The 17,164-nt window shown below is 43.3% G+C and overlaps 1 protein-coding gene across 1 annotated transcript in view; it reads left to right on the top strand.

Annotated features, from left to right (window-relative positions):
- The window catches only part of ALDH1A3 (aldehyde dehydrogenase 1 family member A3), a 33,457-nt gene extending 17,533 nt beyond the window's left edge, over window positions 1–15,924 (top strand). Inside the window, exons 7-13 of the mRNA XM_079318206.1 lie at window positions 257–370; window positions 2,745–2,847; window positions 3,813–3,997; window positions 8,888–9,052; window positions 10,582–10,739; window positions 12,014–12,088; window positions 13,454–15,924. Coding sequence (XP_079174332.1) covers window positions 257–370; window positions 2,745–2,847; window positions 3,813–3,997; window positions 8,888–9,052; window positions 10,582–10,739; window positions 12,014–12,088; window positions 13,454–13,526 — 873 coding nt within the window. The 3' untranslated portion in view covers window positions 13,527–15,924. The remainder of the gene's footprint in view (window positions 1–256; window positions 371–2,744; window positions 2,848–3,812; window positions 3,998–8,887; window positions 9,053–10,581; window positions 10,740–12,013; window positions 12,089–13,453) is intronic.
- Window positions 15,925–17,164: the final 1,240 nt, after the last annotated feature.

Genomic DNA, 17,164 nt, shown 5'->3' with positions numbered 1-17,164 from the left:
TTGGTCAAAAGACTCACTCTCTTTTTGACTTGAAACTGGGGCTTCTCCAAGAATTCTTACTGAAACTTGGCATTTCCTAAGCATGGCTGTTAGTTTCACCCAGCTGGTAGCATGCAGCCATGTTACTGGAAAGTCTGGAAAAGGGGGGTGTATCTGGTAAGAGCTCAGAGGAATAGAGTACAACTAATCCAGACTTCCTGGGAAATGAGCTGTGCTCTCCAATTCTCTGCAGAGCTGTTTTTAATCTCTGTTTCAGGTGGGTTTCCCTCCAGGTGTGGTGAACATTGTGCCAGGCTATGGCCCCACAGCTGGAGCTGCAATTTCTACCCATGACAGCATTGATAAAATTGCTTTTACTGGATCAACCAAGGTAGGTGATGGATTTCTAAAGACACCTGCTGTTCTTCTTTGCATTCTCTTGTAAACTGTCATCCATACAGGACTGGACCTATGAAATGTCAGTGACTTCTGTAGAACCAACACTTCTTCCAACACATTCCATGTGACAGGATTTCTCAGAAGTGTTTGGTATTTGTCTAATTCAGATCCTTGTGCTTGTAATAATCCCACATCTCTGAAAGCTGTGGTGCCAAACCACCACATTTCTGTGAGAGCTGCAAGTAGAAGGTGCTCTGACGTAAGGGAAGGCTCTCCAGGGCAGGCTGGCAGTGACTTAACATCATGTCATTGACCCAGTGGAGTTTCTGGGCATGTTTGCCTGCCAGTCCTGCCCTGCAACTGGAAAACATGTCAGTCAGAGCCCTGAACAATTCTTCTTTGGCTTTAGTTACCTCTGAACAACTAGGACTTAAATAAAAACATGGCTTTGTGCCCAAGGCCTTCTCTGCTGACGTGGAGGGGATTAATATTTGAGCTTCATTCTGAGACCTGCACAGTAAAGCACCTTCCATTTACCCTTTTTTCCTGTAAATAGATGTGTCTGGCTTGTTTATGAGGGAGTGACCACGAGACCTCTGCACTATCAATCACCTACAGCCATCCTCTTCCATACCTACATGGGAAAAGTGCAAATGGCTTGGCCAAGAGCATGGAATTGAGCACAGCTGAGACATGCAAACAAATCTGACTGCAGTAATCACTGCTGAAAATTCTCAAAAGCTTGCTTAGAAAACTGGCCATTTTTTTTCCACTGAGTGCTTTAGATGTTTCTTGCAGTAGATCTGTATCTCCAGAATACAGGCAATGTCCAAAGAATGGAAATGCTCATGCCAGTGGGGGCAGCTGAGGCAAATTCAGCCTCTTCTTTGAGTCTTGTTGAGCATTTGTGAAATTCATCCATTTTTATGCCTGCCCTCATAATTGCAGTGTGATGTGAATGTATAATGATGACAAATTACCTTGGAAGGTGTTCTTGGTTGGGAAAGGTAACTCCAAACACTCAAAAGCAGCAGCATTTACCAACACTACCATCTAGTGGCTCTGTGCACATCCTGTATTTATCCCATAGGAAAAGGTGTGCTAAGCCTCTGTTTCTGTGCAGGGATCATGGGAACAAACAGAACACAATAAAGTAAAAGTTCACAGTGATCTTTTACTTTCTTGATAGTTGGTCTAATATCAGCATATCTAATATGCTTCTCTCCAAATCCTAGATCAGAAACTTTTAGTCCAGATGAGATATTAACTGTGTAAAAACAATAGAGCTTATAGACTCATCCAGTCCACATGGATCTCTTTGGGTTTTTAATGAAAAAAGACTATCCAGTGGATTAGTGGCAGAAGGAAAATCTCAGCTGCTGGAGCCTGTAGGCAAAAAACTCCTGTAGACACTGTGCTTGTCTCCTAATCCACGGGTGTGCAGGAAACACCAAGGGACACAGATCCTTTGCTAATGCATGTGTAATTTAGGAGTTTTTTCTTCCCCCTCCACCCATCTGTGAGTTCAGCTGCATCTCTGCAGCATTTGCAGCACAATGCTACTGTTTCTGAGCCAGGAAGTAAAGCTATTCAAAATATATTTTGACTTAGCTATTAAGCCTTAGCTTGGGCTCAGTGCCAGCTTGGAAATATTGATTTTAAACTCCATGAGAATTTTCCCATATAGATCTCTTCTCTTAGGTTATTAACTTGCTCCTCTTTGGCCAGCCAGCCTGCAGTGATGCCTCTTGCAGAGCTAGGATGCATCACTTATTTCTGCTGTCTCTAGGCCTAAACTCTTAGTGACTAGAGATGTTCTCTCCTAAGTTCAAGAGTCATGCTTGAGTAACAATGGCAAACCATGAGAAATGCAAACCTGTAATTGCCAGCCAGCTGCCCCATGCTTTCCTTCCACTTCAGGGCAAGAGTAGTTTTAGTCAGAATAAAGGTAAGGCTTCCATGTGCAAAGGTAAAGAAAACAGTTATAATATGAGCAAATTCGAATATTGCATCACTCTTAGAAATTAACCTGCTCTAACAACTAAAGGTTCTAAATAGTTTTAATTAACACTGTTTCTAAAATTAGATTTTTAAACTCTGAAAGCAGTGTAAATCCTTCCCTTCAGGACACAGATGTAGCCTTCCCACACAGCCTGTCCTTTCAGACCTGCCTAAATCAATCCTTAATTCTGGGTCTGGTTTTGGCCCAACACATCACAGCAGTAGGAAACTCAAACCATTTCAGAATGTTCTCCCTGACCTCTACCTGCTTCAGCTGCCATCTAGATTGTTCCACCCTTGTTGGAACCACAATTAAGATTTTTAGGGGAAGCAACTCATGTCCTGTTTGTGTCTCACTATTACAGGTTGGAAAACTGATCAAAGAAGCTGCTTCTAAAAGCAACCTCAAAAGGGTGACGTTAGAGCTGGGAGGGAAGAACCCCTGCATTGTGTGTGCAGATGCAGACTGTGAGTATGGGCTGCTGGGTGTGTTTGCTGTAAGAGGATTGAGGGTGGTGGTGTTTGTGTGTCTCTGCTGTCCTCTGGCAGCCCACAGGGCTGGTGTTTCCACCCCAAAAGGCTGGAGGAAACCTCTGTCCAAGGGCAGGATATTGTTCTGCATCCTGGAGCCCTTCCCCTGCATGGGGATCATTCCCATGGTCCATGTTGCCTTCCCTGGGAGTGGCTGCAGTTGCAGTTAAATCTTGTACTTGTGTGTCTGCTGTTTGTGGGCTTTCTCTCTGGTTGACAGTGCTGCAGAACCTGAGCCAAACACTGGGGAAAGCAGTTCTCTGCAAAGCAGCCTCTCTGCAGCCAATTCTGAGACAGGAATTTTGTAGGACCTGATCTAATCCAGCCTCCACCTCTATCCTGGTAGTCTGCAATGCTCATTTTTGTGTTCCATTGCAATTTTGTTACATGACTCAGTAGTACTACAAGATGTAACCTGTGACCACCAAAATGGTTGGAAAATCTTATTTGGCTTCAGGAAAATCCTCTCCTGTCCTGCACAGCACAGGTTGAACATCAGAGGTATTTGTGCCAGCTGCTAATGGTGAGCATTGTAAGGAGCTGGCCAAAGCTGGCATGCTGCTTTCTGAATAATCACAACTGAAACTTGTCTTTAAGACCCAATGTATGGTATCAAGAATTCTCACTGCAAGAAAAACTGGTCACTGCCTTCAGTGAGTCTTTGTGGAAGAAAGTATCAGGAACTATGGCTAACTAGTCCTCAAGACAAAAGGCAGGAAGGGAGGTGGATCCAGTAAAAGATCTGGTTTGGGGGCAGTGAGGCCCTGTGAGTGCCTTCCATGGGTGTGGACCATTGTCAGCATTTTTTAAGGAGGTTTTCCAAACAGAAAGGAAAACAACAAGTCTGGAAACACTGGAACTGTGCATGTGGTAACACTTTTCCCTCCTGGGTCATCTCACAGTGGACTTGGCAGTGGAATGCGCCCACCAGGGCGTGTTCTTCAACCAGGGGCAGTGCTGCACCGCTGCCTCCCGCGTCTTCGTGGAGGAGCAGATCTACCCCGAGTTCGTCAAGCGCAGCGTGGAGTTTGCCAAGAAGAGACTGGTTGGAGACCCCTTTGATGCCAGAACTGAACAAGGCCCCCAGGTAACTGTGTGTCTCAGAGCAGTTGTTGTTTGATTTTTGGTTGTGGTTTTGTATAATTTTCCTTGTGTAAATATTATCCTTACGGATGCGGTCCCAGCAGAAGTGCCGAGGGGTGAGTAATGTATCGTGGCTTTATTTTTCCTCTCTATTTTAAATATCAATTAATCACAACTGTTGAAATGTTATGTTGTAATTTTTTAAAAAACACAAATGTATTTAATTCAGTTCTTATCCAGCTTTATGAAGGGGCTGTCTCCCTGGTGATAGCTCTGTGCAGAAGAGTGCAGCTAAATGGCTATTCAGCTCCTTGGCTGTGTGGGTGATGACAAGTAGTTAGAGCCCAGAGACTCCTGAGTCCTCACTTTCCCTCTCCTCCTCTGCTGCCTTTCTGATCTTTTGGAGAAGTTTCAGCTGACTTAGGAGGAAGAAGCATGCCAAATGGCTGTCAGAACCAGCCTCCTCAATAGTTCCAGAGCCTTCCTCTTAGTTTTTCCTTTTGAGGCAATCTGAGTTGTGCTAGAGAGCTCTGGGGGAAGATGATCCTTAGGTCAGATCTTCTAGCAAGCCCACTGTTTGGTACCAAAAATAAAGCAAGGTTCCCAGAAACCTATAGCCAAGGCCTCTTTTTCTCAGTACTGCACTGTGGGTTTTTCTTCCTTGATGCTGTCTGTGTAGGATCCGTAAAGAGAAGAGGTGGCTCTGAGGACATCTGCCTCTCCTTATCTGGATCTCAATCTGTGCATGATTCATGTATGGTAAAGCCCCATTGCTTGCCCTCATGCATGGGAAATAGGGTGACATACATCCCCTGCTCATGCTGAGGCTGCATCTAGCCCTGTAACTTGCCTAGAGATTTCAAACTGCTCAGGACTCTTAGGAAAAGAATCTTATGCTGAGACTTGCTCCAGCAGAGATGAGCTGACCCTCAAACACCGATTTCATGAGAACAGCTCCTGAGTCCATTCAGTTGTGAGTTTTAAAGGGTGAAACACCCTGCAGTGGTTGGAGCATGTTGAACTGGGCTGCTTGTTTAATTTCAGCAGTGTTCCCAGTTCTTGCCAGGCTCTCAGAGCAATTCCAGAGTGCTGTGGCACAGCTCCATCCTCTGGGATCACTGCTGTGGCTTGAGGGAGACCCTTTGCATGCATACCTGTAATTGAGGGTAACAGCAAGTTGGAACAGCAGTGTCTGGTCAGATTTTAACTATGGCACATCTGTCCTTTTTTCCTACTCTGGCTTACCTGTTGTAGGAGAGAGAGCACACCCACACATACCTGAATTTCTGTGTATGTGACTGTCAAGGCCAGGATGGGAAAGTGTTGAGAGAGTGGGAGGAAGCTCTAAATCCCAAAGCTTTTATGTGGCTGCCAGTTCAAAGCAACAACCACTTCCCCTGCAGCTATGTTGTGGGCACATACAGAAACTTAAGCAGAGGAGAGAAATGATGCAGTGTCACAAGGACTTAAAAATACCTCCAAAAGTAACCAAGTTTTAAACCTGTCCATAAGTTACTCTTCAAATGTGAAGCTTCAGATAATTTTTTCCCCCCATTCCTGAAGTAACCTGCTCAGCTCTGGGGGGTTTTTTGATCTTGAACTGATGGATAAGAGAAGAATCACCAGGAAAAATAATTTGTCTTCATCTCTCCCCATCAGATGCTTCAGATCCAGCCTGTTGCTTTCATTCTCCTTTGGTGTAAGTCAGGGTGAGCATGTACAACAGCATTACAACAATGATGCATAGATCCCATTGTGGGGTGGTCACTGGCTTAGAAACCAACCTGACAGTGGTTGTAGCTCATGATCTCTTTGGTCCTGTATCAGCTGTAGGTGATGACAATCCTGTTCCACAAGAACTTGGTATAAGCTAGTCCTGGAGAAGTGGTCCCATGTGCAGTTGTTTGTTTCTACATTGCACTGCATTAGATTTGGGAACTGGCTGATTCAGGTCCAATCCAGCCTTTTTGGAAGAGAGGAAGAAAAGTTTTATTCAGGTCAGTCCCCTGATGTGGATTACTGTTCACTGGCATAGATGCTTATGGCATGGCAGTGGGGAAAAGACTGTGTCAGCTGCAGTATTGGGTTATGCTGATATAAACTGTACTGCTCTGATTAAAATTAGGTCAGCTTTAAACAGCATTAAATTTAGACAGAAATGAGGCATGCTTCTGATGAGACTTCTCCAAAACTCACATGTGTCTGGCAGTGCTGACTGGCTGGAATTCAAAGGACACCACAAGAAACCTGAGGGGTGATCAGGACTGTTTGAGCAGAGTGCCAACCTCAAATGCAGAACAAGGGCAGTTTTTAACTTTGGATTCCTGGGAACTGTATCACAGGAAGCAATAAAATAAATCTGCACAGATGGCAAACTGGTTAACCAGTGCCTTATACAACTGTGGAAAGCAAACTGCATTAGATGAGACTGACATCCTGAGGCACTAGAGCAAAGATTAGATTAGAACAAGACTAGACTAGTTTTGTTATTTTAGTGCCCCAAATACTGGGATTTCTGAACTGCAAGACCTAGTATACAGAAACAAAACAAGCACTAATTATGGCACTTGTTAGCCAGTAATTATTAAGCCCAAGGCATATAATTTGATTTATAAGACAGGGAATATTTTCCTTATACTGTAGACATGCACTTTAGGATTAAAGTGTGAAAATAAAACATTTAAGTAGGAGTTGTGTCAAACAGCCTGTTGGACCCACTTGTGGGCTGTTTTGTAGAATTACAAATACTAGGTTTGCACATGGAAAAAATTCTCCTTGTGGTCTTGACTGAAATGAAGCAAGAGATGAAGATTTGGGGGTTCCCAGATTTTCAGTATTGCAGTGATCCTTAGAAGCTCCCTTCTCTATTGAATTAGATGAACAAATAGTAGAATTTGCTTTACCAGATCATGTGTTTTTAATAGAATTCAATGCTTGAACCATAAATAATAGTGGAGTAGGGGACAGAATTTAAACAAGCCTTGCAAGCTCTAGTTACAATGACAAACAGTTCCACCCTTGCATGTCATTTTTACAAATGTTTTCTTTCCCCAGTGTCTTTTCATCTAACTGTAGTTTGCCTTGCAACAAGTTACAGCTGTATAAATATCCTTGTTTTGTTTTCTGTGATGTGAAGTGGATGGACTGGATTGGTCTGGATCACAGACATGCCAGGATGGAAAGCACTTGCAGATATTTTTGAATTATTTGCACTTGGCAACTAAGCAACCAGACAAATAGACAATGTGTATGACACCTGCCAAGCTCAGTGTGACACTGTATGCTGCAGGAGGGCACACATTTCCTGGGGCAGTAGCATGAATGAAGTGTGTCCTTGGGTAGCACCTTAACACATGAGAGAACACAAGCACTTAGACCACACTGCCCCACAGTCCATGTGCTGCACACACATCTGTTTGCCTGGAGATGTGCTGGGCTCTGTTTCCACTGTGTACCAGAAGTATCCCAAGGACACCCTCCTGCAGCTTTGATATTTGTCTAAAAGCATGAAAACTTGGATTGTGTGTGGCCAGGATTAACTAGGGACAGGATATAGTCTGTAATCTGGAGGAGTCAAGTGTGGAACACTCCATGTAAACAGTCCCAACTGGCAACTGGCCCTGCTGAAATAAAACCAGATGCCTAGGGAGAGGGATTGAGCCAGCACAAGCATCTGGAGATACCTGGCAATGAGAATAATCCCCCAGGCTTCCAGGACACCTTGTACCAGTGGGTGGAATCTTTTCTTTAATCACCTCAATAAATTTGTTAAGCTTTTTGTTGGCGTTTTCTTTTTAAAAACATCTCTGTAAATCTTTTACCATCTCCAGCATGCTGTCATGAGGGGTTTCATCACTTAATTCTACATCATGTCAAGAGCCAGGTCTGTTTGTTTGAAACCTGCAGTTGTGCAGCCCACTGCTCCATGTGGAGCATGGAAGAAGGATCAGAAGTGATTGGAAGTACTGTGGGCTTCTGCACCTCTTCCCAGCACAGGACACACTGTGCTTGTGAAGTACATGATGTGACCTCCAAATTCTGGTGCAGCTGTGCAGCTTTGGGGTCCTGTCACTGGACTGGCCTTTCCTCACCCCTACAGAAATCCCTGGTTAAAGGCTGACAGCAGAACTTACTATTTGACATTATTCCATATTTAGAAGGAGTTAGAAAAGGTAGTTAGAAGTGAGGATAGGGCTCCCAATGAAGAGAAAAAAAATGCAAGCTAATACCAGCTCTAAGAACTGAGAAAAATTACTCTGATTTGAAGCAAGGCTTTGGTGCAGCAGTTGTTGTGAAGTCACCCTACTAACAAGGTTTACTTTTGAGGCTGTCCATGTAGTGTGCACTGTGGAAGGAGATGGAGGCAGAGCTCACTGTGTTCTTCCAGCTGGGGACTGAGAGCTGGAGGTGAAGCTGCACACTGCAGCAAAACTGAGTTAATACTTCTTATATCCTGGTCCTCCCTCTCCTCTACTGATTCTGTTGCTGGTCAGATCCTTTGCTGAGCTTTCTAGTCCATCTCAGGCTGTTCTCATACTGCTACTGAGATCTGGGTGCCAGCAAATCCCATGGCTCAAGTGGGGTGAGCTGTGGGAGCACATATCCAGGACAGGGAGGAAGGGAAAATGGGGAGACCCCCTCCATGTGGCAGCAAACTGTTAGATCAGATGAAACTGTCACATGACACTTCACCTTTGGTTTTCTGTGGCTCAGAGTTGTGCCCATATTCTGTCTTTTTCCCTGCTCACTGCCTGACAGCCACATCCTAAACTGAGCTGTAAACTGACCCAGTTTGACAGTGCCCTGCAAATGTGCCCCAGGCCACATTCCATTACTCCTCTGTGGAACCAGGATAATAAAGGTGCTGCTGTTTGTTTCTTTTCATGTCTGACAGATTGACCAAAAGCAGTTTGATAAAATCCTGGAGCTGATAGAAAGTGGGAAGAAAGAAGGGGCTAAGCTGGAGTGTGGAGGTCTTGCCATTGAAGATAGAGGCCTGTTTATAAAACCCACGGTGTTTTCAGAGGTCACTGACAACATGAGAATTGCCAAAGAAGAGGTACAGTACAAATCACCTAGAAAAATGCTGCTTCAGAATCAGAAATGATGGTGATGAAGGGGGTTCTGTCTGAATCCATAGTTTTTAATATAAATAACTGAGTAAAAATATCTGACACTGGGGCAGGCTGGAGCAATTATTTACCCTGTAATTGCCAGTGACAGTGGACAGTGTAATGTGTGCTCTTGCTCCACTACTTTGTAGAGATGGAGTTGCTTTATTGCAGGAAGGTGGGAAAAGAACTCTGGGACCTGATGCTGATAAGGAGCAAAGGAACAACCACTGAAGTTCTCTGTAGCAGCCTTAGCATCTGAAACAATCCCAGATTCCATTCTCATGGCAAAATCCCCTGAGACTGACTATTTCTTTCCTATATGAAAACATGGTCAAAGCTAGCAAAGTGCAGATCTAATACTCTGGCTTTCATTATTCATATGCAGAAATGTTGAACAAGCTGCATGTGATTAGATCCTGTGATATTCCTTTGAAATAGAAGTTAATCTACTTTTCATCATGTTCCCTAATGGAAAATAAGTAGTTGCCAAATTCTAACTGGCATTTGTAGTTTATAGTTTAGCTTAGTGCTTTTTATGGAGCTGCTTGATGTTCACTCCTGGCAAGATGTTTAAATGTCTCAGATCTGCCACAGAATCTCTAAGGAACCTGGGAAAAATATCAGTCAGTCAGGGCATCAGTTACATGCTAAAAATAGAGAGAAAAAGAGCTGAAAATCCCATGACAGACCTTTTCTTAATGAACTGACTCCAAATCCCAAGCCATGATTCACAAAGCTTACCCAGTTCCATTCATTGGCAGTTTTGCTTCAAATGCATGTTCATCCTTTGCCTAGGATTGAGGCTCCACATAAGAGCCTTGATATCCCAAAAGAAAGACATTTAGAAACCCTTGCATGAGCTTAAAAGTGGCCCAAATGAGTCTGTATCTCACATTCAATGGGCTTTATTGTGCTGTGAGAGTCTGCAGTACCCAATGAGAGACTCCATCCCAAAATTTGGGAAGCCTTCTGTATGGCTGTTGCCTCTACTGGCAACCTGAGAAGCCAAGTTTGTGGTCAAACACAGACGTGGTTAATGCACTGCATGCAAATAAAATGCATACAGTGACAAAATCAGGATTAAAACCAAGAAAAAAAACCCTTGCAGTCCTTGAAATAAATTAATTGTTACTTGAGCACACTCCGCTCTGAAGTTCAAAAGGAGGGTTGTAAATGGAGTAAGGATGAATCATTTGTAACCTGTCCAGATCTAACTCTGCTTATTTTGATTGTTACAGTGATCTATTACTTGTTGGATCTTAACATTTATTAACTACTTAACTACTACAGCACATCACAATGCTTCCTTTGAAGTTTAATTAGTAGTTTTTAAGACACTCTATCAGTGACGTCTAGAAGGCTAAAATCTAAGGTTTAAATATATTACTCAAACAGAGCATCTGATTCTGATTACTTCAAAATTACCATGGTTAGCAGATGCTTTCCTGTACTAAAGTTTAATTGATATGTGCAGATTTTTGGGCCAGTTCAGCCAATTATGAAGTTCAAGAGTATAGAAGAGGTCATAAGAAGAGCCAACAGCACCGAGTACGGACTGACGGCCGCAGTGTTCACCAAGAACCTGGACAGAGCCTTAACCCTGGCTTCAGCTCTGCAGTCAGGGACAGTCTGGTGAGCAGCCTGGGAACAGAGGGTGGGCTGGGGCTTTGTTTCCTGCCAGGGGAGAGGGATTTAGGACTTGCAATCACGTTGGTAAAATAATAAGGTTGTGGGCTCCATCCCCATACGTGCCGCTCATTTAAGAGTTGAACTTCATGATCCTTGTGGGTCCCTCCCAACTCAGAATATTTGTGATTCTCTAAATGCTGCAGGTAAGATGTATTAGTAGCCTGCCTAACTCTTGATGTTCTGATCAGAAGCAACATCCATCCTCAAAACAGGGTGGTGAGGCGCAGACAGCATGTTGAGAAAATGACTGTTTTCTCCTTTAGCCAAGGTATTTCTTTGTCAGGGTTGTAGTAAGTTCCACCAGACTTGATGCCTTCCAAAACCCTGTATGTTGCAAAATGCAATTCTCATGATCTTTAGCCAGCACCAGATGGGATTTTGCTGCACAAATGAGTATGAACAGTAGATGGCAACACACCACTGTCACAAAGAAAAGCAGCTGGTTTTGCATACAAAATCTCTTCTTTTATATTAGCATGGTTTTAAAGATGGAATCCTAATATTTTTTCCACTCAAGACAGGAAGTTGATCTGGTGTCTGATTCTGATGCAGAGGATTAATTTCAAGAGTTGGCACCAGAAGAATTGGTTTCAAATATTGACATAAAAATGGGATGTTGGGCTTTGAAGGATACATATGCTAAACACACATGGAAGTGCACACCTACAGCACAAGCCATACCTGTGACTTTCATACCTTCAGTCATTTGATCTTACTGAGATGCTGGGGAAGTGTCTGCATCAGCTTTTTCTACCAAGTATCTATAGAAATGGGCCCAGTGCTTTTATTTTACTGTGACACAATTGTCTGGTACAGTCCAAATGTTTTCAATACCTGGAAGGGGATGCTGGGGCCTGTGAGTGTTTAGACAGCTTTCTGAGTAAACATGTTCATTTCAGAATTTTCTTAATAAATTAGGGAATAGTTTGGAGTATTTATTTTAATCATGACTCTGAACAGGGCATAAATTCCAGCTCAAGCATGAATGTCTTTGCCATTAGAGGATATGAAGTGAGATGTAGGTCAGACTGAGAACTACTCAGATGTTTTCTGTTTCTGCAGCAAAAGATTTTATTGCAAAAATCTGATTTCTCAGATGAATTGTATGAAAGAGAAAGCTGAGAGATTTCAGCCTTTTATTGTATTGTTGCTGTTGTCATCATCTTGCTTTTCCTTGGTATTGAATTGTCTTTTTAAAATTGATGTTTTTATTGTAGGATCAACTGTTACAATGCGCTCTATGCTCAGGCCCCTTTTGGTGGCTTTAAAATGTCAGGCAATGGCAGAGAACTGTAAGTTTTGCTCAATATTTTGTTTCTGTGTGGGTGGTGAATGCAGTAACATTTGTGACTGTGAAAACACTGTTGAATTTGCTTTTAAAGTTTAATCAGGCTTGCAGCATGCTCCACAGGGAGGTGCTAAAGCAGTAGAGCGTGGATGTAAAGCACTCCTCTAAGAGCACCTTCATCTGCTTTATAAGCTTTTAATAGCTCCAGTTCAGTCAAGTCCACTTGGAAGCACTTTTCCATACTAGTTAGATTTTCAGATGAAGGGAGAAGTAGGGCACCATGGCTGGGGACACTGGTATCCACCCCAAACCTGCTCCATCTTTCCATGGTGGTGTCTGTGCCTCTCTTGGCTTCTCTAGAATTGCTCCTTTTTCAGGTGGGAAAGAATGATCTCCCAAATCATTCTACATCCCACCTTCCAGGCTTGCTGCTAAATTACAGAAGAACTCTCTGTCCCTCTTGCCAGCCTGGCCTGTTACACTGGGGCTACCAGACACGTCAGCACTTAACAGTTACTAAAGCTGAAATTTTTAAACCAAGGTCACCCCATGAGTTAGACACAGAGCTGAGACATTGTCTTAAATCTTAATTTTTGTCTTGTATAGGAGACAGGTTTTCTTAGACCATTCAGCTGACTCCTCAGAGGAATCTAACACATATTTTCTTTCACAAGCCAAATATAATCCCAGAAACCATTTCCAGTAACTGTTCTGGTACATCTGTTGCTCTGAGACATTCAGGTGCCTCATTTGCTAAGCACAGCAAATAAATGAATCCTCAGATGGGACATAGATATATATTGAGACCTTATGGTTTTCTTTGCCTGACTGCCTGGCTAATTAAAGGATGTCAGAGGTTTCTCATGGGAAAAGCATGGGAACAGAGCCAGTTATCACCCACCAAGACATAATGCAATGATAGGCTCTCTCATCAGCATGCATTTCTGCAGCAACTGTGCCCTCCTGATGACATGGTATCTTGTAGACAGAAGCTTTCTTTTTGGTGAAAAAATAATTCCTTTAATTGCTGTCTAAGCACCAATAACTGTGTGTACATGACTGTGTCTTGTATGGCTTCTCACAGCAGCAGTCAGCTTGCACTAGACAGTCACAGGTGTCCTCTTGTGGGTTACAGTGACCAAAGAATTCTCTGTTTCTTTCACAGTAGGGTGTAATTTTTTGTACTTATGTGCATGCACTTGGTGGTTATTAGAAGTGGTGGGACAAGTGGATAGCTGGTCTAAACTGTTCAGATCTGGTTTTATGACCTGATGTCAAAGATGCACATGTGTGCAACTCTCTTCTCTCAGGGAAATACACATTAACATTCAACAACTGTTTGCCCCTTTCCTCCTCTTTTCTTTTGCAGTGGGGAATATGCTTTGGCAGAATACACCGAAGTGAAAACAGTCACCATCAAACTCTCCCAGAAGAGTCCATGAAAACAGGGGGCCTAAAATGCTGACACTGAATGTGACACATGGGGGACATGTTCAGAGCAAGGGGGAGGGGAGGGAAGGAAAATGTCTTTATTCCTCTAGAAACACTGAATCTACTGGACTCCATTTAGCCAACTGGCTCTTCAGAAACTGATTCACTGACCCTACTGGCAGTACACACTTGTACTCTACAAGTCCCTGGCTGTACTCCTGCCTGCTCCCTGTGACTCAAACACTGGTCACAGTGTTGGCAGGACATCTGCTTCCAAACTACCCCTGAAGGACGTGGACATCACTGGCATGTTGGAGAGACTGCTGGTTCCATCAAAGGTACTGGCAAATACCTTCAGAGGCACTTGGGTTTCCCTTGGCAGAGATGGACTCGAGTGGTAAGGGTTAGAACAAGTTGACTGGAGTTGGTGGAGTTTGTGTGAAGATTGGAATGGGAGTGCAAGCTTTCATGGAAGCATCTGTAAGGAAATTCTCTTTGAAAGAGCTATTATGGTCTCTCTAAAGATATGTGCATTCTCCATCCTGATGATATTCTAGCCCTGAATGAGATTTTTGGGAGTTTCCTAGAGGACTCCTTTGGGGCCAGTATGTCACCCAACAGAGCCAGATTTTCAAATATCCTTGGAACCCACACACTACACATGCTGCAAATGCAAGTTCCTAACTTGCTGATCCTTCTGGCTCCCAGTGAGTCACAGTTGTATCTCAAACCTTCACTACAGCACTTTTCTCAAGAGGATTTTGCACTGCACTTACCGTGGTGACACCGAGTTGGATGTTGAGATTGTAGCATGGTAGATACCCCACAGGAAACACCCCATACCAGTCCTGATCTGGGGGAGGGAGCAGAAGAAACTGCAGGAAACTGTCCTGCACTCTCTTTCTCTGCAACTTTCAGGCTTTTTGAACATCTCTTTGTTTTTTGAGCCAGGACTATTACTGTGAGAGTAAAACTTGCCAGCTCTTCACATTGCTTCTTTATCTTGTATGAATGTAGCTTAAAATACATTCCTGGAAGTGCAGTGTGAAAAGGCAGGTGCTCCCAAGCACACCTTGAGTGCTAAAGAGGAGGGTGTTTAAGCCAGTTACCATGGAATAAGCTGTGGCTGGACTTCAGTCTGTCAACAGCTTCACAGCCATTGATCTTGTGAGTGCTGTCATCTTGTGGCCAGCACAGAGTAGCTGATCCTTTACTGAGAAAACTGCCTTGGATTATTCCTTACTCACAGCTGTCCATGGAGTGGCTGTCACACCAAGTTCATGCCTTAGCACCTCCTGCAGTAACTTTTTTGCATGCCCAGACATTATGATGAGATTAATTATTATGAAATTAATGACAAGTCACAGGCTATCTTCAGTTCCTGGGTTCATTGCTTTCCTTTCTCCTCTCCTCCTGACTCTGCTGGAGAACCCTGTCAAAGGCACAGCCAGTCCCACGTCTGCAGGAGCTGTGAGTGTGCAGGAGTTAGTGGTGACAGCTTGTTTGGAAGTTCAGCTGATCCCTCTGGGATTGTCCTCTGAGAACAAACCCACTGAGGTTCCTTATGGCTTATCAGCAGATCTCCAGGGAGCACTGATAAGGATTGCTGCTCCTGATGCCAGAGCTTGAAGCAGAAATGCAGGTCTAACCTCTCTTTTCTGCTGCAAGCCAGGATTTACTCAGTACCTTCCTTTGCTCACAGATAGACTCAGACAGCAACAAATTCTGTTGCATGAGTGGAGCTTTTTTTGGAGGAGGAAGGAAGGTGGGTGGCGATAAGTAAGGGAAAAAGTTTGCATGAGCCTAAACTTCCTTATTAGTTGGTGAATGTTGAAATTGCACTTCAACATCACTTCACTTCTAACATGACATACCTCCAACAGTGTAACCAGGAGCCTGTCCTCCCACAGAGTGTGAGGCAGGTAAATCTCCTCATCCAGTGATGAAAATGTCCTCCCTCCCCCATGAAAGGCCAAATGGGATCATTGTAAATAAGTTTCTATTTTTGTAAGACACTTAAGAGTGCAAACATCTTCTCAGACAAACATTTTACTCTTGCCCACCTGAGGGCTTCCTCAGTAGGGAGGTGAGACAAATAGTAAAAGGCTGGTGATCTTGATGTATCTCTGTATTTTTTGATAAACAGTGATGGAAACTGAAATAATCTGGAATTCTTAAAATCCTACTCTTCTGGCTTTATATATATGATATATATTTCACTTTTTTCCCCTTTATTACGTTTTTAAAAAGTCAATGTATCTCTTATTGTATAAATCAGGGTTTGACTCTACACACTGAATTTTCTAAGTTATATAACACTAGACACTAACTTTAAAATTACCCCTTAGAGGGTATATCTATTCCTCCATTGCACAATAAGGCTTTCATATGAATACTAGTTGTTTTTTTTTTTAAAGAAAAGAACTATATTTATAAATTAGGATACAGTTAATCTAATGTATTTTTATAGCTAAAGGTACATGAAAATGTTATGTTTAAACCTCATGTATATATTTAGTCTATGGATATCTTTTTTGTAATAGTTCTTGTTCCTAATAAATGTTTAACTTTGTGAAACGGGTGTATCTGGGATTTAGTATTTCACTGGGGGACTGTGAGGGAATCTGCACTTGGATTAATTTTTGCAATTTGGGAAGAATTAGCCAATTTAAGGCATGAAGTACTAAGTGTGGTGAGTGCTCTGCACATAGAAGCTTGAGTTGTGCCATTTACTGTAAGCAGAGGGAGAAGAGCAGACCTGCAGCTGGCAGGGGCAAGCACAAAGTAGGATGGATCCTCTTTTCCTTCTGAGGTGAGCCTCAAAATGAAGAGTTCCAAGACACTGTGGCTCCTGCAGCCAGATGGGGCTTCCTGCCTTGCTCTGGCTGCTTCCTAAACCCCTCGAGACACATCCACCTCCAGTGTGCCTCTGCTAAATGTGTTCCCAGCCCAGTTTTATTTCTCTCGTCTGCAATGTAGATACACAGCAAGAACATTCCATTGTCTTTTAACTCTCTTCCCATCTGATGTGTGAGGAATTCCTATCGGCTCCCTACACAGGCCAAGCCAAACTCCTTGAATTTTCCACTCACTGACAGCATCACTCAGAAGCTTTCAGACTCCAGAAAAGGGAAGGCTGGAGATACAAAGGCCTTACTTGGAGTGAAATAATCAATGGAGACATAAGGAAGAGTGGGATGAGATTTGGGGAGGGGGGAAAGGGAAAAATTAGCTTGAATGTGTGGGCAAATTATTGCCAGAGGAAATGAGAGCCTCTATCATAATAAAGGAAAATGATAGGGTGTTTTCGAACATTGTGCTAAAAATGGTGTAAGAAAGGCCTGGCTAAGAGCTGGGCACAAAAGGGAGCAACAGGCTGGTAGAAGATGGAAAGGTGCTGAAAACAGCTAAGGCTGTCTTTTAGCTGTGTTAAAAGTCAGAAAACAATAGTATTGGTACATACTTCCTCCCTACCTATGGCTGCAACTGCACGCAGATTGATGGGTTCCTGAACACGGGGAAAGGCACCAGGGATCATCCATCTGGACATCCAAAGAAGCCCCCAGGAAAATCTCAGGCTGCCGCAGCCATTCTGTGAATGAAAATCCACCCCCAAGTGACCATCAGTGACCCACTAGGTACCGACCAG

This window comes from Erithacus rubecula, assembly GCF_903797595.1.
Source record: "Erithacus rubecula genome assembly, chromosome: 14".
In the NCBI taxonomy this organism is placed as follows: Eukaryota; Metazoa; Chordata; class Aves; order Passeriformes; family Muscicapidae; genus Erithacus; species Erithacus rubecula.
This window is presented reverse-complemented; position numbering and strand designations above follow the sequence as displayed.